General features: G+C 35.3%; 1 protein-coding gene and 1 long non-coding RNA gene across 5 annotated transcripts; both read left to right on the top strand.

Annotated features, from left to right (window-relative positions):
• The first annotated feature begins 1,253 nt into the window (after positions 1–1,253).
• LOC11436387 (U3 small nucleolar RNA-associated protein 25) lies at positions 1,254–21,966 on the top strand. Of its 4 annotated transcripts, none has more exons than XR_003009613.2 (24): positions 1,260–1,631; positions 1,699–1,777; positions 3,180–3,298; positions 3,887–4,067; positions 4,472–4,610; positions 5,259–5,382; positions 5,632–5,729; positions 5,806–5,922; positions 6,104–6,184; positions 7,426–7,610; positions 7,912–7,984; positions 10,179–10,238; positions 10,370–10,408; positions 10,505–10,593; positions 11,853–11,917; positions 13,398–13,444; positions 18,100–18,159; positions 18,951–19,022; positions 19,558–19,587; positions 19,693–19,787; positions 19,886–20,001; positions 20,179–20,241; positions 20,754–20,825; positions 21,535–21,604. XR_003009613.2 is itself a non-coding variant. In XM_024777421.2 (24 exons), exons 2-24 carry the CDS (start codon positions 1,728–1,730, stop codon positions 21,610–21,612), a joined length of 2,046 nt encoding a protein of 681 aa, XP_024633189.1. In that variant the 5' UTR covers positions 1,263–1,628; positions 1,699–1,727; the 3' UTR covers positions 21,613–21,966. The 4 variants fall into 4 exon arrangements, 3 of the variants coding, with proteins under 3 accessions (XP_024633191.1, XP_024633189.1, XP_003593484.2); XM_024777421.2 differs by having other exon boundaries at positions 1,263–1,628; positions 19,886–19,994; positions 21,535–21,966; XM_003593436.4 differs by having other exon boundaries at positions 1,263–1,631; positions 19,886–19,994; positions 21,535–21,966.
• Positions 9,305–10,089, top strand: LOC120578113 (uncharacterized). The gene is made up of 2 exons (XR_005644047.1): positions 9,305–9,597; positions 9,691–10,089. It is a non-coding gene; the product is annotated as an uncharacterized lncRNA (long non-coding RNA).
• Positions 21,967–23,481: the final 1,515 nt, after the last annotated feature.

Genomic DNA, 23,481 nt, shown 5'->3' with positions numbered 1-23,481 from the left:
GTGGCAGTTCTGATTGACTTATTTCATGTGAACAGACCGAAATACCCCTGAAGCTTTCAGACAAACATGAAATTACAAAAATACCCATGTAATCTTTTGTTACTCTTCTCCTCCCTCTACCCAGACAAACGTGAGGTGGAATTTTCGACGCCAGAGCTTGTGAGGTGGAATTTTGTTGTTTACGAGTCTTTTTCAATGGAGGACGACGTCGTTTTGTTTGCCAAAGGTGTGAATCATCGTCAACTGTGCTTTCCGATGCTTGCATCCTGATCAATAAGAACATTAGCATATTTAATATCTCTATGAATCGCAAGTGGGTTTGATGAATGAAGAACATCAATAGCCTTAGCAGTTTGCAAAGCCAAACAAATTCTTCTACCCCATTTAAGATTTCATGAAGAAGAATGAAGAACATAAAAAAGTGTACCATTACACATAAAATCAACAACCAAAAGCCTATTTTTCTAGAGGGTTTTGGAGTTTTCAGGATATGTTCTTGTGTTGTGATTGTGTTCATTTATTTTTTCTATCCCAATTTTTTTCAGCAAGAACAAATAGTAGGAATGACTCTTGATAGACATATTACTCTCTCTTGTAAAGACATTGACGTGTGATCAACTTAGACAATTTATTTATTCCGCTCAAATGTGATGTCACTCTCTATTGATAAAAGTTAATAGTGCAATTATACATTAGGCTATTTTGATTCACGCGTATAATTTCAATCACTAAATTTCTTATTCACTTAAATATTTTTTACATATTAGTCTCATCATTTTTAAATCGAAAACATACAATATCAATTTTTTAAAATTATTGAAATTTTCCTCACCATTAAATTTGGGTTTTTTTTTCTTTTTCTTCAGAAGCGTCAATTTGAATAATGAGATGGTAAGTTAGAGACCGGTGTGACAATACATGAATGTAATAAGGAAAAGCTTATTCTTACGAAAATCCTTGCCAAAGAATTGCAAGAACCTTTCTATTCTTTTTTAAATAACACTTTATTTCATTATATGTCAACATGATGCATCTGTACTTTGAAAGACAAGTTTTGCTTGGTTAAAATACGTGCTTTTAATTATAGAGATAAAGATGTCTTGTTTTGACTCTATGATTTATACATAAAATATCATTGGATTTTAAAAAATATTAAATAATAATAAACAAAAAGTAAAACCCTAAAAAATTCGTTTTTCCTAAAACATGCAAAAAAGTCCAAAGTTCAATTGTGAAAAAATATTCTGAAATTATGAAAAATAATCTGAAATTTTTAAGACTGTAATTTAAGATTGAGAATTTGAGGATTAACATCATGAATCAACGACAAAAATTAGCCAAATGCATGCATTTAAGAAAGTAATCCGCATATTTTCACAAAGCAAAATCACTTTGCCTCCCATTAAGCCACAAAAGTAATGGTTTCTCCTTAGGTTTGGTCACGACCTCAAAAAACCAATAAAAGAGAGATCTTCCATTGGTTTTATTGACACTGACGCATATAGATCCTTAAGTCGGAATATAAGAATTTACCTGTATATTGAAAAGTTCAGGGTTTGCAGGTGCACAACAGGTGCATATAGATCCGCCCCTTACGTCGTCAACGTGTCATACCGGAAACAGCAACGGTGGTGAGTTTAGTCGCTGCTTGAACTTTAATACACATTTTAATTCTAATTTTCTTTTTTGTGTACGCAGAGAAGTTGTTCGAATCAAACCCTAACATTATGAAGAAGCGTCAACTTGTTGCTCCTACTTCTGAGTCTAACTTGAAAAGGTAACACTATCAGGCCTTGTTTTCATAAACTGCTTACTTTGCAACTTATATCAATAAGTGCTTATCATGTGTATAAGCTGTTTCTATAATAAAAAATAAAACAAAGTTAAATTGTTTTCATAAGCTATTTTGGAGAGATTTTGAAAATAAGCTGAAAACAATTTATGATTTTTATAAGTTCTCACAAACAGTCTCACAAGTGTTTATATGCGTAGGTAAACCTCATTCAAATAGGCCTATAGTCTAATAGTACTGATAATAATGTTAATTAATACTCCGTTACTAATTATAAGTAAATTCAACTTTTTAGGTTCATTTCATTAATGATTTTTTAGGTCCGGCCGCCCCCACCCCGATTTCAATGGGAAAAGCCGATTTAACTGGATGTGGGTGCGGGTGTGGGGAAATCTGGGTTTTTAGCACGGGGCGAGGGATGTTTATACCGCCCACGTGCTAAAAACCCAGATTTCCCCCACACCCGCAACCGCACCCAGTTATATGGTTTGGGGCGGGGACGGGTGATGCTTGAACCCGCCCCGCCCCGTTGCCATGCCTAATTAATAGTAATGGTTGGCTTTATTGTACATTTTTTTGTTCTTATTTTGTTTACCATTTGGTAATGATTATTAATTGTTAATTACTCAGTGCAAATGTTTTATTGATTATAAGAAAGAACAGAAGAAGTATGAAGCTCTGATAGTGAATTGTGTTGAACACGATACATGCATAGACTCATGTTGAGTCCGCTAATGTCAAAAACATAAGACACCGACACCGATATATAGATTTCTATAACAAGACAGGCTTGACGGCTTTCACCTTTTTTTCATCTATATACTCACGAAAAGCTAAAACTAATGTAATAAAATTTAAGTTCTTATTTTGGTACAACAAATTTAAGGTAATTAGCCCTTCATTGATTATCTTCGAATACTGTGAAAGATGAAGATGTGTGTATGTAAAAAGATTTGCATATGCAGGCAATTGATAAAAATACTAATATATTACTGATAAAAGTCTTTTTGTTCTAATGATTTTAGGAAAATTAGAAAATGTATCCATTAATATTGTAGATGCGCCTGAGTTGTGTCCAAGCAGTGCTCAAGGCGTGTCGATGCAAAGAAAATAATTTTGTTTTTAGACACTTGTCAGTCACGATCCTAGGCGTGTCCATTTTTTTTTTCATAGCATAAGAATGTAATGTAAATTCAAATTATTCTATTTTGTGCAGAATTCTTTCTGCTTTTGGTTTCTGTATAATAAAGCTCGATGTTAAATCTGTTTATGTGTGTTTGTCAAATTCAAGCGACACTAGTCCATAATAATTTACTTACTACATTGTTAAATGATTTAATAATAACGCATTGTTTTGAAATTCACATTGCTCTGCCCCTATTTACAGGATAAAGAAAGAAGATAAAGGTATTAAAAAAAAGAAAGAAGGTAGAAGGGTGGAGAAAGAGACAAATGTTGACATCATTAAATCTTTGAATTTGCTGGAGGATGACCATGATGGAGAAGGTTTGATTAGTCATGCTTGTAGATTACATGTTTACTAGGACTTCCGCATGGGGTTTGTGATCAGGTTCACGATTAGATGTTATAGAAATGAGCTCACAAAAAATAAAGATGTCATAGAAATGATAGGACTGGTCACATGATTATGAATAAAGAGCAGTGCGACTGGAGACAAAGACTGGGCAGCACCCATTTTAAATACAATGGAGTGGAAGAGTCTCGTCTTAGGCAGTTTGAATTGAATATGTGCAAAGAGGGTATATTAGATGGGGGATAGATCATTAGTTAGAGACAAGGGTTAAGGAAAACTATAGGCCAATCCATAAAGACATCTATGCTAAGTGGTCTATTTTTAGACATGATTTATCATCAAACATTCAAGCATTGTGTAGTTCATTTAGCTGATCTCACCTAGTGGGAAAAGGGTTTAGTGGTTGTTGTTCGTCCTCATAGAAGTCCAAGTAAAACCCTTTGTTGCGCTGTGAATAATGATTAATCGTTTGCATTCATCCCTTTTTTTCAGTAGCATACGATAGTTATATATTTGTGGGATATCTTTTTGATGATTTTGTAAAAAAAATTTGTTCTTAGGGTCTGACATTGATTCTCCTATAAGCAATGTTGCGGGAAGCTTGCAGCAAAATTCTGATGACAATGATTCTGGATTAATAGAAGGTTCTGAGACTGAAGAGGACAATGAGTTTTCTCATTCAGATCAAGAGGATATTAGGACAAATGGTGGAGCCACATCTGAGGATTCAGTGGATTTGAGGTTTGTTAACGTTAAATATATTTTCTCTCACACTTTGAATAGAAAAGTTCTGACTTGAGAGAACAACCAAAGTTAACAGAGCTAAGCAGCTAGTAGATGCACCAAAGCTCTCCAATCTTTATTCCAATTAGAAATGAAAATCTTGCTATTTCCGTTAATACTTTTTTTATTACAAGTTTTCCAACTGATCTCCATGTTAAATACTTTCATAATTGCATCAGTATGATTTTGACCTCTCTTGCATGTTTTGTAATGAATCCGATTAATACTATCTAGCTAGCTGATAGTGTTACTTTTTGTATTACTTGATCATTATACATGCATAGCTCATCATAACACTCTGCTCTCTTAGCTTGCTTAATCTAACATTTATTTTTACTTTTTTTCTTTTCCTTTTCACGCAGCTCTTTTGATTTACATTTGCAACATAATTTATCAAAAGAAGAGATTGACAACCAAAAGAATTTGAAATTCAGCTGGGATGTACCAGTTATTGGTGTCTCAAATTGCACATGGAGAGGAACTGGCCAAAATATCTTGAAGGTATATAGTGGTATTGGTATATCCAAGATTTCTTGTCTTTGGCCTCATTTTGTAAGTTCAAAATTTAGTATAGTTTTATTACCACATGCTGATCAATATTCCTTACCATTAATGAATGGTTGTCCTTGACACACAACAATGGAACTTCTTTTTTCTCTGTACAATGATGCCCTAGAATAGATAATGTTACGTGTTAGATGGAATATTGCATGAGGGTTATCAACTGTCTTTGATGCTCTTTACCCAGAGTTTTTGAAGTAAATATAACTGTTGACTATTTGATTACATCCTGATCATTTTTTCGTGGGATAAGTTTTCAAGTTGACAATAACTTTAGCCAATGATGCGTTGTTTACTGTCTATTTAGAGATTTTGATTGGTTGTCCTTGCAGTAAAAATAAACCGTGCAGTGGTTTGTTTCGAATGGAATAAGCATCTTTTGATGGATACTACTTTCCTTTAATGTTAATTTTTCCCTTGTCCCCTGGCATTAACATTATGCATTTCTTGGCTTTGGTAAACTTTTATATTATGCAATTCTTTACGCATCAAAGAAAAATTAGAATCTTACGTCGTGTTATAAAAGACGTTCTTCTTTCAACTTGCGCCTCAAGTACATATAACATTCTTTGCTGCTTTCTCTTGTAGGATTTTAATATCAACTCCTGTCCCGGTCTGAAGGAGAAGTTATATGAGCATTGGATGGATGTCTCCAAGACATCTGGAGGCAAAGATATTAATTCACCAAAGCAGAAGATGTTTTTCTCCCTCTGTAAGTTGGTTTGAAATCATCAATGTATAAATAATTAAGTTGTTGAAATATTATATGTATTGTTGTGCTCTATTATTATTATAGCAAGATTCACTAAGTTGAGTTGGTGTTTCTTTTTTGCATTACATTTTTGGTTGTCTGCTGTTATAGGGGATTCAGGCATTCAGTTGCACATTTGTATATGACATAATTTTAACTTTAATTTTTGTAATCCTTATACGGGCATTCACATCATTGACTTGGTTCCAGGCAGCAGCTATCGGGATATACTTCACTGTAACAAGAGACCATTCTATCTAAAAGGCCTTGAAGACACAAGCATCATGGATGCATACATAATGCATTCTGTAAGCAAATTTTCATTTTATTCTATATAAAATATGAGAACTGTTTACAAAATTGCTTAATAGCTATTTTGCACAGCTCAATCACGTCTTCAAAACTAGAGATTGTGTCAAAAAGAATGATTCCAAACTGGCTAGGCTTGATGAGTGCGCTGATATTGAGAGATTCCGAGATCAAGGTTTTACTCGTCCTAAGGTAATGAATTTTTCGTCGTGACTGGTTTTACTCGTCCTAAGGTTTTACTTATGGTGGATGTTTTCCTACCATAATTGAAATTTTCACTTGATATTCCCTTGAAATGAACTCTTACATAAAAGATTTACTTAAGAAATGTAAAGCATACTTGACAAATATATTTTTCTGTTGCATGATCCAGGTTTTAATTTTGTTGCCATTTGCCAATGTTGCGTACCGTGTTGTAAAGAGGCTTATACAACTTACACCTTTGGCTTACAAGGTAGTTTAGTTTTCTATTTTCTTAATTTATTTCTAATGCAGTCAAGCTAACCATGCTCTGGACTCTCGATCACGACATAATATCAATACTTGTAGTTTGTACTGGACTCCGAGGTGTGCCTTAGCCCTTAAGCTGGGCATTTGGTTGACCTTTTTCCGCGCATCATGTTTTTCAATGAAATGTCACACTGGTTAGATATGCTATAGAATTCAGTCAGTTATCCTTATTTGTGCATCTCTTTGTAGTTGTGAGAGAAAGAGAAGAGTTAACTCTAAGTTTAATTTTTATTATTTAAAAGAGTACAATTCACCAATATGAATATATATAGGTGTCCTGGTTCAGATTAGTCTACCTACTGAACTGTTACAAGACAATTAGAGTTAGTTATATTCTTATAACAGTTCTAGCAGTATATAACTGTTGCACACTGCGGGGATATAAGATTGGCTCGGTGGTTTGGGTGAGGGAGTTAAGGAGTGGATTGATAAGGAAGTTGAGGGTTCTATCCCCGCCCACAACATGACACTAAGATTTGTAGGCCACTGAAGTAGAGCAGGAGCTGGTTGAACAGCCTTCCAATGAGAGTCAAGAAGCTGTCAGCCTGTGACAGTTACTGAGAAGCTAATTTCATATTTGATGATGGTAGCATAAATGCAAAGCACAACAGTAGACCTATATAAGAAATAATCCTGAACATAATCAGCCTCTGCTATTGACAGTTTACATCTTGCAACCATAGGATATTGGTTTTGCTTCAATCATGTTGGATTGTTGGCTTTTGCCAAGCGATCTCGAATACATTTTTTGCGAAGTAACATTGAGCATGAGGGGAAGATCTAACCATAAATCAAATGAAATATTAAAGTTATAGGTCCTGATCAGTTTTAAAGCGGACTGAAGTTATTAAGGTATAACTTGCTGAATTAGTGAAGGGTTTCCCGAGGTAATAATGTCATCAACCTAAACTACAAAATAAACCACAACAGATAATTTGGAATAGATGAAAAGAGACGGACCACAGTAGCTTTGAAACCAAACTGAAGTAATGTATAACAGACATCCAAACCAAGTACGAGGGTCCTGTTTGAGCCTGTTAAGCCTGCACACTAGTGATTTGCCTAAAATTTCAAAACTAAGGGGTTGAGTCATGTTACCGTTATCCATCTTATTGTATTACATTTGCCTAGAGCAAGATAAAATATTCTAGTGTTCCTTTGTGATGTTTGTATCTGTTTTCTCAGGTCAATGTTGAGCACATGGATCGTTTTTCGGCTAAGTTTGGAGGTGAAGAAGATAAAGGTGACAAGGAAAATGGCGAAGAGCTTGAAAATGCATACCCTCAAGTGTCATCCAAACCGTATGACCATAACCTACTTCTTGGAGGCAATAATGAGGATGACTTTATGATTGGCATCAAATTTACTAGGTAATTACACTCGTAAAGGGATTAGTATTGTTTATTCTCTTTCCTACTCCGAGACATTCTGTGAAAGCCTGTAAAGTCCCCTGTCAACATCTGTAATTATAGTCATTATCCTTGTTATTTGTTGTTATTTTTTTTAAATTGGTTAATGGATGATGATGATGATGATTTTGATTGTTGGTGTAAGCATAATTTGTTTTCCAAAGTCTAAATTATATTAGCGGCTGACCTATTTTAGTAACATTTTTTTTGGCAAGTTTTTCGTAAATAGTCTTGTGACATCATAATGCTTTGTTTCGTGCAGGAAGACAGTCAAGTTGTTCAGTGATTTCCATACCTCAGACTTCATTATTGCTTCGCCACTTTGTTTGCTTAATGTAAGCTGATTTTTCTTGTTTCCATTTTGAATTTATTTTACTTCCTTTATTGATTTTGCTATCCCTTTTATTTCATATTATGAATACTTCATGAAACTTTGAGTAATGTTTAAGGTATTTTAGTATTTCTTTTTGAATAGTATGGTATTTAGTATTAAATTTAATAGTGGCCACACAACCGAAACAGCGCCTGCTACGCACCACGCTCCCACGCCGCACCAATTTATGGGTTGGCCGCGCCGCGCTGCATTTTCACGATGACAACAGAGCTTGGAAATAAACTATCATGATGATTGTGGGGTAAATTCAAATGGATGAAAACCATTTTCGCAAAAGGAAGGATGAATCACCATGTGCAGCAAAGAAATATTCACTTCTCAATCATACTAATATCTGCCACATTTATTAAAGGCTTAATAGCATGTTTGGTCCGTTGTGTATATCTTAGATTTCATGTTGGTCCCTTATGTTTTAAAAGTTTCAAGTTGGTCCATTATGTTTTAAAATTTTCAAGTTGGTCTAAAACGTTACTCATGTTGGAATAAGTTTGTCCCTTCTGTCACATAATATTGAGTTTAATAAAACAAAAACAAAAATAAAAATAAAAAATGTGACTAAATTATTCCAATGCGAGTAACGTTTAGGACAAACTCGAAATTAGGGCTAGAGTTAGGAAACTGATTGTTTCCCGTGCCATCTTTATTATTGTGGTTTTGAGAATTAAGACCATGAAATTGGGATTCTGAATTTGCATTTTGAGTGAGATTACTGAAACAGGTTCAACGATAGCAGCTTTCTTGAACTTCTCATTTCTAGATTCTTGTGTGAGAAGCTGAGATTAAAGTTTATCTAATGAAACAACCTCAGATTTCGCATTCACACTGCAACCATAGGGTCAAACTCTTCAGGAAGTGCTTCAAGAACAACTTCAATTAGGTCCCTGTGAGAGACTCTGAAATTGCGCGAATTCGAGCAATGATTTCAGCGACAATGCGTGAAGACGCGTTCGTGTGAAGCACTAACTATGGGAAGAGCAAGAATCTTTGCTTTGCATGAAGCAGTAACTATGAATCTCATCCCAAACCACGAGTGGCGAAGGAGAACGAATCGCGAAAGCAGCGAAGGCTAAATCGTTGAAAGAATCCAGGTGCAGAGCAAAGAATCTTGTTCTTCCCATTCAGTGTAAGCAGGTTTCTTCGTTCCTGCTTCGCGCGCTTCATCTGTGAGATAAACCGGTGGAATCTGAGGTGAAATCACAAATTTCACCGTTTTTGTTTCGCGAAGAACACCTTCGACTTGTTGCTTCCATTGAAGGTAGTTCATATCATCAAGCTTAACATAAACTACTCGTTTAGCTTTTAACAAATCACTTGTCAATACTGTGACTGACTGAGCTGGCAATAGTCTCACTTAGGACAGGACTTGCTTATTTGAGGGATCGACCTTGATTACTACTTAAAAAGACCAAAGCAGAGGAGTTATCAGGTTCATGATATGATGCACATCTACATCTTACGGTTTTTCCAGTACACACAAGATATACCATGCAAAGTTGAAAGTGGATAAAATAGGAGAACCCAAAATCTGATCACGAATCGATGAATATTTTATAGGTAGTCGATACAAGGAAAACAACATGAAAAGGGTGTCGCTGCTTAATATCCTTGACTAAATAGCTCTGATGCACGGATATAATTTTGTTGCAGAAAGGGCCGCTGGAAAGCCGCAAGGTGAGGATGGCAGTCTGGAAGTTGTAGAAAGTCCCCCTGGAAAGGTTGCAGAAAGAGCCATTGGAAAGCCGCAAGTGGGGGGAAATGATGATATTGCAAAAAGTTTAGAATTTTACATGAGCTTTACTGCAGCGCTATCTGACCACTATCAGTAGTGCTACTCTAAACTTCAATGCAAAATGGGGTTTCGTCGTGTCGCACCCATGAGCCAATGTTGACTACACGGATCAATGTGTTCAATTAGATCCCTTGATTATTGGGATAAAATCAAATCGCACATCAGATCCAAAATATCCTATTTACCGTAGAAATATCTCAACAATAACTTTGCTGTGTAGTTTGTTCCTCAGTGTGAATTCAAATTGTTTTTTATTAGTAATCCTCTCAAGATTTTGCAGTTTTGTTGAACAGTTTTTTTTAATGTATTGCTTATATAAGCTAACATTAGTTTGGTTTGGATATAGAAAATTGAAGAGACTGAATGCAATAAGGAAAAAGATGTAGATTTTCTTTCGTCCATAGAGGTGATTGTCCCACTCTTAATTGTTATACATACTTTATTATACTATATACTTTATATTTATTTCTGGGTAGGTAGATACTGTGTATTTGGATCATATTGTATGAAGTTGACAAAGTGAATGTTTTTAAGCAGGTTCTTATTATTGATCATGCAGATGTAATGGCAATGCAGGTTAGCATTGTTTGTTTAAATTATTGCAAAAAATTGACTTTTCCCATGATTTGAACTACAGTAGTCCTGTTTCTCATTATTGTTGAACCTTGTCAGAATTGGTCTCATGTGCATACAGTTATTGAACACTTAAACCGCTTACCATCTACGCTGCCCAGAACAGATGTTATGCGCATTAGACGATGGTATATTCTATTTGCCTTTTCTTCACTGGAGCTGGTTTTTCTTATGTTCCCCACTCCCTCCTTGATCAATATAAAATTTGTATGTTTGTTTTCCGTTGTTGTTTTCATTTCTTTTAATTTGGCATATAGCAAAATTATTGTCACTTACTAATAAAGTGAGACCATTTGTTTTTGTTTTACGCTTTTGAAAACAAAATAATTATCTTATAGATAAAATAAGGGCAAGGGGGTAAGTTAAAAAATGGGAGGATGATAAGATATCCTTATACACAGAAAATAAAAGATAAGTGTTAGAATAAGTGTTTATCAATCCCAAATAGGGGCTGGCCCTTCAAAATGCTACAGCTGGATGAGTGACCTTAAACACTATAGCATGTTCGTGTTAGCATACTAAGTGCTCAGATGTCCATCAAGTCCATTTTTTTTTTGCTTTTATTAGAACTGCTTTGGATCACGAGTCAGTAGTCCTGTTTCAAAACAGTACTTGTACAACTCCATAACAACAATAAAACTTAATCATAATTATCACAATGGTCAATTCCCAAATAAGTAACGTGAGAGAGGAGATTGAGTGCTATGAATATGGGAATTGAATTGGTAAGGTTCCATGATTTATGGGTGTATTGGAAAATTTCCCTAATTATTGATAGTGGCTTTATTGGGAAGATTTTCAATAGTCAATGGGTTTAATGAGGGAATTTGAAACCGTTTCAGAGAAAAAGAAGAGTGAAACACGTTTTTTTTGCCTTTCTGATAGCAAAAATGCATTTTTGGCGATGTGGGTCATGAACCCGACCCGAAAGATCCGGATTTCTGGAAAGCGAAACATTAAACGGGTCTCTTTCCTGGGTTTCAAAACTAACTCGTTTGGATCAACGATTCCAACGCGTTTACGTTTTTCAACTACGATCCAATCCGCGACCGCCAAAAACCGATTTCGACGACTTTCCGGCACGGCGAGGGGATGTGAGATCGTGAACTCGGACGATCCTACGAGTTGGATCGCGAGTTTGTCTACCATGCTTTCTTGTGTATCAAATTTGTTATCTATCACATTACACAGTAGTCCTATTTCTTCTTACTCTTCCGCTTCTATGAAAAATTTGTAACTTCAACACATTGTTTATATGTTGTATGAACTGCATGATACACTCAGATTGTTAGTGGTGACGGGGTCTGAAGTGCAGTATACACCAGAAATTCAAGATTTATTCCCTAAAAAATATATTGAGATACGTGCTTTTGTATTCCTTGTTTAGGTATCTTGATGAGCAAGCCAGATTTTACAGGCAGACAATAATTCTGGGTTTTTATTCAAATCCAGGTGATGAACATTCCTTCTTGTTACCAAATATTTTAAGAACAATTCACATTTTTGACGTGTTTTTCCTTCTTTAGAGAAAACCACATGTAATCTGTATACCTGAACATGGGTCTTCCCATTCTTCTTCATTTATACTTTCTACTAATAAAGGCTTAATTGCATGTTTGTCCCCTTGTGTTTATTTCAGGTTTCAAGTTGGTCCCCTATGTTTTAAAAGTTTCGAATAATTTAGTCACATTTTTTATTTTTATTTTTATTTTTGTTTTATTAAACTCAATATTATGTGTCAGAAGGGACTAACTTATTCCAACGTGAGTAACGTTTTAGACCAACTTGAAAATTTTAAAACATAATGGACCAACTTGAAACCTTTAAAACATAAGGGACCAACATGAAACCTAAGATATACACAAGGGACCAAACATGCAATTAAGCCTTTAATAAATGTGGCAGATATTAGTATGATTGAGAAGTGAATATTTCTTTGCTGCACATGGTGATTCATCCTTCCTTTTGCGAAAATGGTTTTCATCCATTTGAATTTACCCCACAATCATCATGATAGTTTATTTCCAAGCTCTGTTGTCATCGTGAAAATGCGGCGCCGTGCGGCCAACCCATAAATTGGTGCGGCGTGGGAACGTGGTGCGTAGCAGGCGCTGTTTCGGTGGTGTGACCACTAATAAATTTAATACTAAATACCATACTATTCTAAAAGTGTAGAAATCTAGCAGAATAAAGTATACTTATTTGGCATATTTGGTTTTGAATAAAAGGGATTTGGTAGTTATGTTACCATCTCTCATCATTGACCTGTTTTATTCCTGTCATTACTAGGTTTTATTTTTGTCATCATTAGGATTAATTTGTTTCCTTTTCTGGTTCATAAGGTAAGGATGGCTGAGAGGCTACTTACTCTATATATACCATTGTAATATATTTTCATATTCAATCAATGAGAATACAAAAAACTTATTCTCTGAAATTCTACAAAAAGAAATACCAAAATACCTTAAACATTACTCAAAGTTTCATGAAGTATTCATAATATGAAATAAAAGGGATAGCAAAATCGATAATCGCTAATAAGAATTATATACAACTAGTACAAGTTATCGTTTTACTATTTATAGGTCTGCTTTGACCGCATTCCACTTCTGCCACGCGGCCTGGCGCGGTGGTCCTGATTTTTCTGCTATAGCAGCCGGCGCGACCGCTTTTGACAACAATTTCCAAGTATACAAAGTTGAAATTTTTGGGCCTGTTTGGCTAGAGAAAACCTTTTGTTTTTAGTGTATGTCTTCACGTTGATTACAAAATTGCTACCTTGAGGAGGGGGGATTGTTGGTTAACCTGTTGTTTATTTAAACAAGTTATACGGGAACTGAATTGTTATTAGTTTTGCTATTGACTCCTTTTTTTACTTGCATCATGGAAACATGGCCAAACATATTATAACCCCTACATTTCCTTGTTGTAGATATAAACACTTCATTCAATCAACAGTGTTCTAATTATGAAGGGAAGGTATGTAGCATATTTGGTTGCGCTGTCTATTTTTATCAGTTCATTAGAGATGTCTCATGGCTGAGAAGTTCTCCGTACATCAATTTATTCTCAATTTTCCCTTTCTTTTGTTTTCTCTTATTCTTAAATATACAACTCAACAAATGGGCATGATTGATATAGATTGTTATGGATAGAACGTTGCCATGAAGTGTGTGGTTTTTAAGCAAGTTATAATATAAGCGTATCAGTTTGTTTAGCATATAACTAGATTGAACCTTGTAATAGCCAGCTGTATACAGCTGGCATATGTGCTGTCATGTAACTGACACCTGTCAGTTGGAGATAGGATAACCTGCTATAGCTGGTATTCTCCCAGCTTCCTATATAAGCTGCATTGTAACAGAATTACTCATTCAACGGAAAGGAAATCAAATTGAGATAAAAGTTAGTTAGAATATTCTCTTTCTATTTCTTTTAGTTTTATATGGTATCATATTGATCTCCGATCCATGGCGACTTCTCCGGTGCATACTCCACCGCCTCCGCCGCATCCAACCGATGCCCAAACTTCTCCGGTGGTGACGAACGCTTTTCCGCTCCAATCCTTTGTAGATGACGATGCTTCAGTTCGCTCCAACTTCGTCTTCTCTATGAAGATTTATGAGAAGCTGAACGAGAAAAATTCCCTCGTTGTTTGGTGTCAACAAGTTGAACCATATGTGAATGCAAACAATCTCGATGAATATCTTGTTGCTCCGATCATTCCGCCGCGTTTTCTCACTGCGCAAGATCGCGCTACTGGAAAACTCAATCTTGAGTACCGTCATTGGCATCTCAAAGACCAGATGCTACTGTCCTGGCTTCTATCTACTCTTTCTGGTGGTGCGTGTCGTTGGTTCTTCGCATGCGTATAAACTCTAGAACAAACTTGTGACCTATTTTCAAAAGCAAATGCTTGCAAAGGCAAGACAACTTCGTGTTGAATTGCGTGCTACCTCGTTTGATAATCGTACGGTGCAAGAGTATCTCATTCATACTCGCAATCTTATAGACAATCTTGCTTCAATTGATGATCCAATTCCTGTCAATCAGCACTTAGATGTTATTTTGGAAGGTTTACCACATGGTTATAGTCCAGTTATCTCTGTTGTTGAGAGTAAGTTTGATGTTATTGACATAGATGAGGTTGAATCTCTGCTAATTGCTCATGAAACTCGTCTTGACAAGTTCAAGAAGAAAACTCTTGATGATGCTGCATCTCTTAATCTTAATCTGACTCATGCTTCTGCATCCAGTTCTCAGTCTCAGTCCCTAACTGATTCCTTCCTCTGTCAACACTATTGTTAGTCCTGATCCCCATCATGCCTTTAACTCTGGGACGCAGCCTTATGGACCTAATCTTTCTGGATATGGTGCTAATCTAGCTGCTTACTGTCCCTTTAAGCATTGGCCTCGTCCTTCACCTCAACATTAGAGACAGCCTACTCTTCAGTTTAGTCAGCCTAGTGCTATGATCACCAATGCTCCATCTACAAGTGGCTCCTCTAATGCTTCCACTACATGGTTCCCTGATTTTGGTGCTTCATTCCATGTGACTGGCGATGCAAGGAATATTCAGGAGCATTTCCCTTTGATGGACATGAGCATTCCCCTTTGGATATACATTCTTCTGGTTCTAGTGTGTTTTCATCACCTATTAAACCACAAATCACACTGACGCTAAATAATCTTTTGCATGTTCCTTCCATAACCAAAAATCTAATTAGTGTTAGTCAATTTGCAAAAGATAATTCTGTCTTTTTTGAGTTTCATTCTGACCACTTTGTTGTCAAATCTCAGGCCACTAAAGAAGTTCTTCAGCATGGCAAAGTTGGTCCTGATGGTCTCTATACCTTTCCCAGTGTCTCTCTCCAATCGGCTAAGTCTTCATTGTCTTTACCTCTTCCAAATAATGCGTCTGTTTGCACTATAAACATTAGTTCTAGCTCTTGTAATAATCATTCTTCTTTTACTTCACAATATTTGCGGCACTTGGATTAGGTCACCCTAATAATCACACACTTGAGCTTTCTTTACAACATTGTAATATACCCATTATCAATAAAGAAAGAGATGTTTCCACTTTTTGTACTGCTTGTTGCATGGGCAAAGCTCATAGATTGCATTCACCTTCTTTTAAAACTAATCTTTGCAAACTGATTGGGGAAGGGAGTATAGACCTTTCACTCAATACCTTGCCACTTTAGGAATTACCCAATCTTCCCACACGCTCACCACCAAAATGGTGTTTTGGAAAGAAAACATAGGCATATAGTTTTCCTTGGTCTCACTGTTCTTACTCGAGCTTCTTTGCCTTTGACCTATTGGGATCATGCATTACTTGCTTCTGTTTACCTTATAAACAGACTTCCTAGTACTGGCTCACTTCAATTTAAAATTCCTCATCAAGTCTTATTCCATCAAAAACCTGATTATAACTTCTTAAAAGTCTTTGGTTGTGCTTGTTTTCCGTTACTTAGACCCTAAAATGCTCATAAACTTGATTTTAGATCCCATGAATGTATTTTTCTGCGCTATTCTTCTTCTCATAAATGTTACAAGTGGTCGCATTTTTATTTCCAAAGATGTTCTTCTCGATGAATCAAGGTTCCATTATTCCACCTTGTTCACCACTACTCCCTATGATCCCTTAATCCTGACTAAGATGTTTCCTTATCATCCCTTCCCCTCCACAACCCTCCTGCCAATACATCTCAGTCCCTCCCTACATCTACTTCCTCATCCTCACAACCTTCACATAATTCTCCTACTATATTGTCTCCTCAATCAGTTTTACCTTCTTCTGTTGACATATCCTAGCCGTCTGCCTCCTCACAGTTGCCTCTGTGTCATCTCCTACTCCTAATCTCACTAATGTTCTTCCTATTAACAATCATCCAATGCAAACTAGGTCTAAGTCTGGTCCCGTCTCAGCCAACCCTTTTGCTGAAACATACTGAACCAAGGAATGTAGAACAGGCCCTGACTTCCTCAATGGAATGCTGCTATGCAGGAAGAGTTTAATGCTCTTCAGAAAAATAATACATGGTCGCTTGTTGCACTTGTTGCTCTCCCACCCAATAGAAAAGCTATTGGTTGTAAATGGGTGTTTAGAGTTAAAGAGAATTTTGATGGTACTATCAATAAGTATAAGGCACCTTTGGTTGCAAAGGGTTTTCATCATCCTCAAGGGTTTGATTTTACTGAAACTTTCTCCCCTGTTGTGAAGCCTATATCATTAGAATAATTCAGTAACACATACTTAGTTGGTTTGCAAGCTTCATAGGACTCTATGGCCTCAAGCAAGCTCCTAGACAATGGTTAACAGCAAATTTAATTCAGTTTGGGTTTAAGGCAAGTAAATGTAACCCTTTGTCATTCACCTATGCTAAGCAGCAGCATGTTGTTTATCTACTTGTGTATGTTGATGATATTATCATCCCAGGCAGCTCTTCTGCTCTTGGTACCTTAGACTATTTCCTTGGAATTGAAGTCAACCACCTTGTTGATAACTCCCTACTGCTCACTCAAAGTAAATACATTATAGATCTGCTTTCAAAAACTAACATGCTTGACTGTAATTCCATTAATACTCCTATGATGTCCAGCTGTAAGCTATCCAGACATGGTTCAAATTCCTTTCATGACACTTGTTGGCTCTCTGCAGTATGCTACCATTACCAGACCAGAGATTGCTTATTCTGTCAACGAAGTCTGACAATTTATGTCTCAACCTCTGGAATCTCACTGAGTTGCTGTTTAAAGGATTCTCAGGTATCTCAAAGGGACACTTAATTTTGGTATGAAGCTGTTTCCTACCCCTATTCATCAGGCTCTCCCTCTTCAAGTCTTATGTGATGCTGACTGGGCAGCAGATCCTGATGATAGGAGATCAACCTTTGGAGCTACTATCTTCTTTGGTCCAAATCTCATCTCCTGGTGGTCTAGAACGCAACCCGTTGTGGCAAGATCTAGTACTGAAGTTGAATACATGTCTCTAGCACAAGCTACTGCTGATGTTCTCTGGGTTCAGACTTTACTCAAAGAACTCACTGTTCCATCTTCTTCTCCTACTATTTTTTGTGATAATCAATCAGCAGTACTACTTGCTCATAATCTCATCTTACACACCAGGACCAAGCATATGGAAACTGACCTTTTCTTTGTAAGGGAAAAGGTTTTGGCTAAGCAGCTTTCTGTTGTTCACATTCCTGGAATTGATCAATGGGCAGATGTCCTCACCAAGCCCCTCTCCACTGCTAAGTTTCTTTTGATGCGTTCCAAACTCAATGTTGTGGAAACCCTCGGTGAGTTTGAGGGGGGTGTATAAGTGTAACAATTAGTTTAGCATATAACTAGATTGAACCTTGTAATAGCCAGCTGTATACAGCTGGCATATGTGCTGTCATGCAACTGAAACCTGTCAGTTGGAGATAGGATGACCTGCTATAGCAGGTATTCTCCCAGCTTTCTATAGAAGCTGCATTGTAACAGAATCACTCATTCAATGAAAAGAAAATCAAATTGAGATAAAAGTTAGTTGGAATATTCTCTATTTTTTCTAGTTTTATATATAACGATCAAAATAATTGTTACATTATACTGTAATTGGTCTTTTTAATTGGTATTTGCAGGTGAAGTTGAAGTGTAAATATAAAGGTGTTATGCAAAAAGTGCTCCCTAAAATTCAACAGGTACACTATCTCAAAATTTCTTGCTATTTGTGAAACTAATATTCATTTTGTGCTTTTATGCTATTGTGATGCACTGAAGTTCTATTTAATGCATGGTAGGCATTTTATATCCGAAGGAAGCGAATTAGGTTTAGGTGCATTTCGATAATCTAGTAGGTAATATTATTGCTCCTCAATTTCCTTGGATCTTATGTGATAGGGAGTGTACCAGACGTGTATTAGCAACCACAGTCAAATGGAGGTGGCTGGGGTTGAATGTCGGCGACATGGGTTCATGATAAATCGCATAAACCATCTGCCATGGTGTTGCGCATTTAAGTTACAGTGCCCATCTCATGGACGATAAATAATCCTAAACATAAATAGCAACGATTCATTCTGTTAAATTGCACATAACTTTTAAATTATTGCATATCTTTTATGACATGCGTGATTTATTTGTCTTCTGTTCATTACGGGGTCTGTCGAGGATGCTCACAAAGTGTTTATAAGCCCTGGGGAAATTAATTGGATTGTTGTTTGTAGTTAAATCTGACATATTGCTGGAAAATGACTTTTGTAAACCGTATCACATAATTATGCTCTGTTTGCTGAATATTCATTCTTGTCACGATTAATTTGTTTAATATACTAATGTTCCTTCTTGTTAAATTTTCTTTACTATTGAGTTCAGGCTTTTCATTTTTCTTTATGCTGTTTTGTCTATACTTATTCAGATATATCTCTGTGGGTGTGTTCCTTACTCTTTATTCTATTCAGCTAATACTTCTTCTGTATCTTGAATCCTGTAGGTTTATGTACGGTTTAATGTAAAGTCAATAGTTGATGCGGATGATGAACGTTTTAATTATTTTGTTACGAAGGTATGTATTCTGGAATTGTGGTTGATAGAAATGGAGCAACTCCATTGATGAGTTTGAAGAAGCTTGAGTTTTTTAGAGAAGAGAGAAAGTAGTTAGAATAGAGAAAAAGAAAGAGTGGGAAACTGAAATTGTAAATGTGAATGTTTTCATTATTGAATCTGACGGAGGGTACAAGTATTTATAGAGTTATAACACTAAACACTATATGAGTCACTAATACAAACTGCGATAGATATCATATTCTAACAGTGCTTTTGAAAAATTTGTGTCGAGTTCAAGTAATTTTAGTTGTTCATTCTTTCTGTCTAACAATTTGCAGTCATTGCTAGTCTTTGTCGAGTAGTTTGGCTAAAGTCTGAAGCAAATGGACATATTTTTTGAAACATTTTAGATTGAAAATCCGAAAGAGTGATAATATGTGAATCGAATCTTATAAGCAATGTTTAGACTGTATAAACGAATGGTAATGATGTGTTGTTGGCTAAAATTTATGACCCCAAATTGTACTGAGATACTATGTGAATCATTCTTGCAGGTTTTCCCAAGAATAAATGACTCTGATCAGGTTAACTTTTTAATAAACTTCATGTTTTTTGAACATGCAGTGTTTGTTATAATTTTAATTTTTATAACAGATGTTAATGATTTTTTAATGAAATCTTTGATGCAGGGAGGAACCATGATATTTGCCAGTTCTTACTTAGAATTTATTCGAATCCGAAATTTTTTGAAGTCCCAGAATGCCTCCTTCTGTCTGTTTGGGGAGTAAGGAACCATTTCCTTTATTGTGCCATTACAGCTCTAATCTTAAAATGTAGCTCTCGTGTTTCATTGTAATTTATGTGTGGATCTTTTTAATTTAGGTATATGGCCAAAAAGGATATTTTTAGTGCACGTCGTTTGTTCACTGAAGGGAAAAGAAAAATTATGCTTTGCACAGAGAGAGCTCATTTTTACCACAGATTTAAGAATGTGTGTGGTAAAATAGTTTTTTTTTTTCCTCCCTTTCTTTCCTATAGTTAATTTCTTTTATATTTAATAGTGGTATGTTCTGGTAGTATTGAAAATATTCTTATATTATATGATCTTACTTTCCTCTTACTCAACAGTTATATTGATGCAAAATTGACAAATTTAGTTTATTTCTTCATGGTAGATTCGCGGGGTTAAGAATCTAATCATGTATTCACACCCAGAGAGGAAGGAGTTTTACCCTGAGGTAAGCAGGCTTGTAAATTAAGTAGTATATTTCTCTTCTTTCGCAATAATTCACTAAGGAAAGAGTGTAAGACAGATGTAGTAGGAATCCTCCTAGGCTAACAATAAAATCAGCGGAAAAAAATAAAATTGTCTCAAAAGTGTAATCCCGTTCTTTTGCATGTCTAGTCATGAAAACTCCAACAACAAAAAAGGGTGTGCAAAGACCCAAGTGGGAGATAAGAAGACAAGCCTGTCACACAAAAGGTTTATAGGAAGAATCTCATGGCTGAAAAAAGTTTTTGAATTGATTCCAGCCAAATTCATTGGTTTACTCTATAAGAAATGACAACCAAAAATTCTGTTCCTGTAGCCGTATGAATGAAGACAATAAGTTCATGGCTTCTTTTCTTTCTCTGTTGATATAAATTTGCAATGGTTTTTATTCTCATTTTGCCGTTATGAGTGGCACGAAGTGAAAACAAATTCTAAAATCTCACTCTTTTCACTGATATCTCTCTTTTCCATTTGCAGATTGCAAATCTGCTTGACGGGTCTGAAAACCCTCTGTGCACCGCCCTTTTTTCACGCCTCGACAGGTCTCGGGTAATGCCTCACTCTCTGATGTCCTTCAGTATCATGCTAGTTGATGAAATGTGGTGTATGCGGCTTTATATTTTTATAGTGAAATGCTTATTATAGCGAATAGTTGCATACCGAGTGTTTCCCGATAGACGTGGCACAATAATGTCCTTTGGATTGTACATTTAATTCAGAGACTGGTTCTTAGAAAAAAAGTCAAAACTAAGCCTGCCATGATTTCCGGAAAATAAGCAAATTCAATTGGCTGAATGGTGTGTCGGGACCGCTTCGTGAAATTTTCCCTCGGGATATATAGCATCTCTGATTTTTATATATTATAAACCATTATTTACACTTGAATAGAAGGCAAGCGGGCAACAAGCTGCGCCGCTAAACCTTTTTGGATGGCAAAACCAATCCTCGTAAACAATATTTGAATAGAAAGGTGATCGATTCTAGAGAGGCATCCATGCATGTTTGATTTTGCGGTGGGATTGTCAGAATCACGGTGAGCCACCTTGATTTTGACAAAAGCTACACTTGCAGCTTCAACAAAATCACGGCGTGTCAATGTGATTTTTCCAATAATGTCTACATTGTTGTATTGCAGTAGTCTTTTGCCGTGCTTGTTAATTAACTTTATCTTGCAATTCTGGTAATCTTATTTTCCTATTGATTTTCTTCCCTAGTTATTTTTTATTGTATTGATATTATACCTTTCTTTACATTTTAGCTGGAAAGAATTGTTGGAACTACTTGGGCAAATAGGATGGTGTCTTCAACGAAACCAGTTTTTGTTTTTTGCTATTAGTGTTATGTTGTACTCCATAGTTGCACCAATGCAAAGCAACCCAAGAGGCCCTTGACAAAGATATCGACGAGATTATATTTGGTTTTCCTGGGGAGGCTTGAACTTGAAGAAATAAATGATAGTAGCTCTTACCGAACAAAAATCATGGAGGATAACTTATTCTTACCCACCTTGGTTTATTCAACTACAAAAATTTAGAATTGCCAGGGTCAACTCTCAGAATACATTGGGAGTTGAATGGTCTTTGGTTATTTATTTATTTTTTATTGCAATGAATGAAATATTAAATCAGTTTATTGGTCTTTGGTTATTTATTTATTTTTGTTGAAATCTATACTTACTTTTTGGTGATTAGTCTTTACATTTATTTGATCTTACTGAAGCAAACGCCCACTTGGATTAGAAAACTAAATCTCTCGATGTTTCTATTTTAATTTATATAACTTTGTTACTTGAAGTAATTTAATTTACTTTTTTTAGATGCAGATAATAAAAACGGAGAAATTATTGAAGTTAATTTATGCTTAATTATATATATTAATTTAAATAATATTATTATCTGAATTAATTTAAAATAATTTTTCTAAGTAAGCAACTTGCTTAATTAAATAAAATAAGTTAACTTTGAAATAAAATAAATTGGATACTTGTTTCCTAGGTAAGGGTATTTTTGTCCTTAAACAATAATTACATCTATCTTTCTCTTCTACCAAACAATACATCAAATCTACTCTATTTCTAACATTTCTCTCTCTTCTCATACTCTCTCTCACCTATTTCTCTCTTCACAACTTCTCTTCCAAACCAAACATACCCTTGATGAGTTAAAAACGCAAAAAAGATTCTATACATGTATCAAGCGTTGTATTGCCTTACCATTTTATTTAATTAATTAAAAACGCATGACTTTCGTACTTCATTAATCAATGTGACAATGAATGTGATTTTTAATTATGGACACCATGCAACGTTTTGATGAATTTCAAACTTTTGTATACTTTGAACTAAATGTCGGTTTGATTTAATTATAGACAATTGTAAAAGATAATGTATCTTTCTTGTTTATGATTGAGTACAAAATAGAAATGTTTTGGTTTAATTACATGTAAAAATTGGCTGAAATTGGCTTAGTTGAATTATGCAGAACCCACAGTCTGCATAATTGATTTCCTCGGCAGTTAATTGCCGCTGGAATCGGCTGCAGTTAACTGTCGAGGGGCATTTTAATCTTTTATATGTGTGTTTCAGCCTTATGATATGTGTGAACATCAATTTTCATCAACCAATGATAAAATTGAAAGAAATATAGATAGAAATTAAGAACCCACCTTTGTCTGAAAAATAAATAATGAGAAATGTTAACAAGTGCTTCTGAAGCATTATTTAAGAATCATTAATAGTAAATTTTTATAAATAATTGGATAATTAATACATTGAAATTTGTAATATTTGACTTTTTAATTGAATATTTTTTAAATTTGATAATTTTAATGTGTCCTAGGTAACAAGATCCATAAATAAATCGAGAAACAAGAATATGGTACAACACACATCATCATAATGTTCCTCACCAACTTCTCATGCAGCAGAGACTATGGACCCCTCAATCCACATCAACCATTGATTACATATCTTATCTTAATCTTAATTTTAATAAACAAACTTGAAGCATGTTTTAGACCTCCAATCCAATGTGTCACAATTCTAAGCTACCAATGCCTAATCAACATTTCTTAAAGTCTAATTTTATCATAAAAAATAGTAACTAGGAGTAGAAACGCATGTAATTCATATCATTTCACATTTTTAAATTCATCAAATTTTCAATTTATGGAACTAAAATTAAATAAGTTGATTTCCCTCCAAGGC

Source organism: Medicago truncatula, chromosome 2 (genome assembly GCF_003473485.1).
Source record: "Medicago truncatula cultivar Jemalong A17 chromosome 2, MtrunA17r5.0-ANR, whole genome shotgun sequence".
NCBI lineage: Eukaryota > Viridiplantae > Streptophyta > Magnoliopsida > Fabales > Fabaceae > Medicago > Medicago truncatula.
This window is presented reverse-complemented; position numbering and strand designations above follow the sequence as displayed.

Bases quoted from the DNA above. Each gene is read 5' to 3' on its own strand.
- LOC11436387 (XM_024777421.2), top strand. From the start codon at position 1,728: ATGAAGAAGCGTCAACTTGTTGCTCCTACTTCTGAGTCTAACTTGAAA. The intron at 7,611-7,911 runs GTAATTACACTC...TGTTTCGTGCAG, and splicing joins ATTGGCATCAAATTTACTAG to GAAGACAGTCAAGTTGTTCA. The intron at 19,995-20,178 runs GTGTGTGGTAAA...TCTTCATGGTAG, and splicing joins TTTACCACAGATTTAAGAAT to ATTCGCGGGGTTAAGAATCT.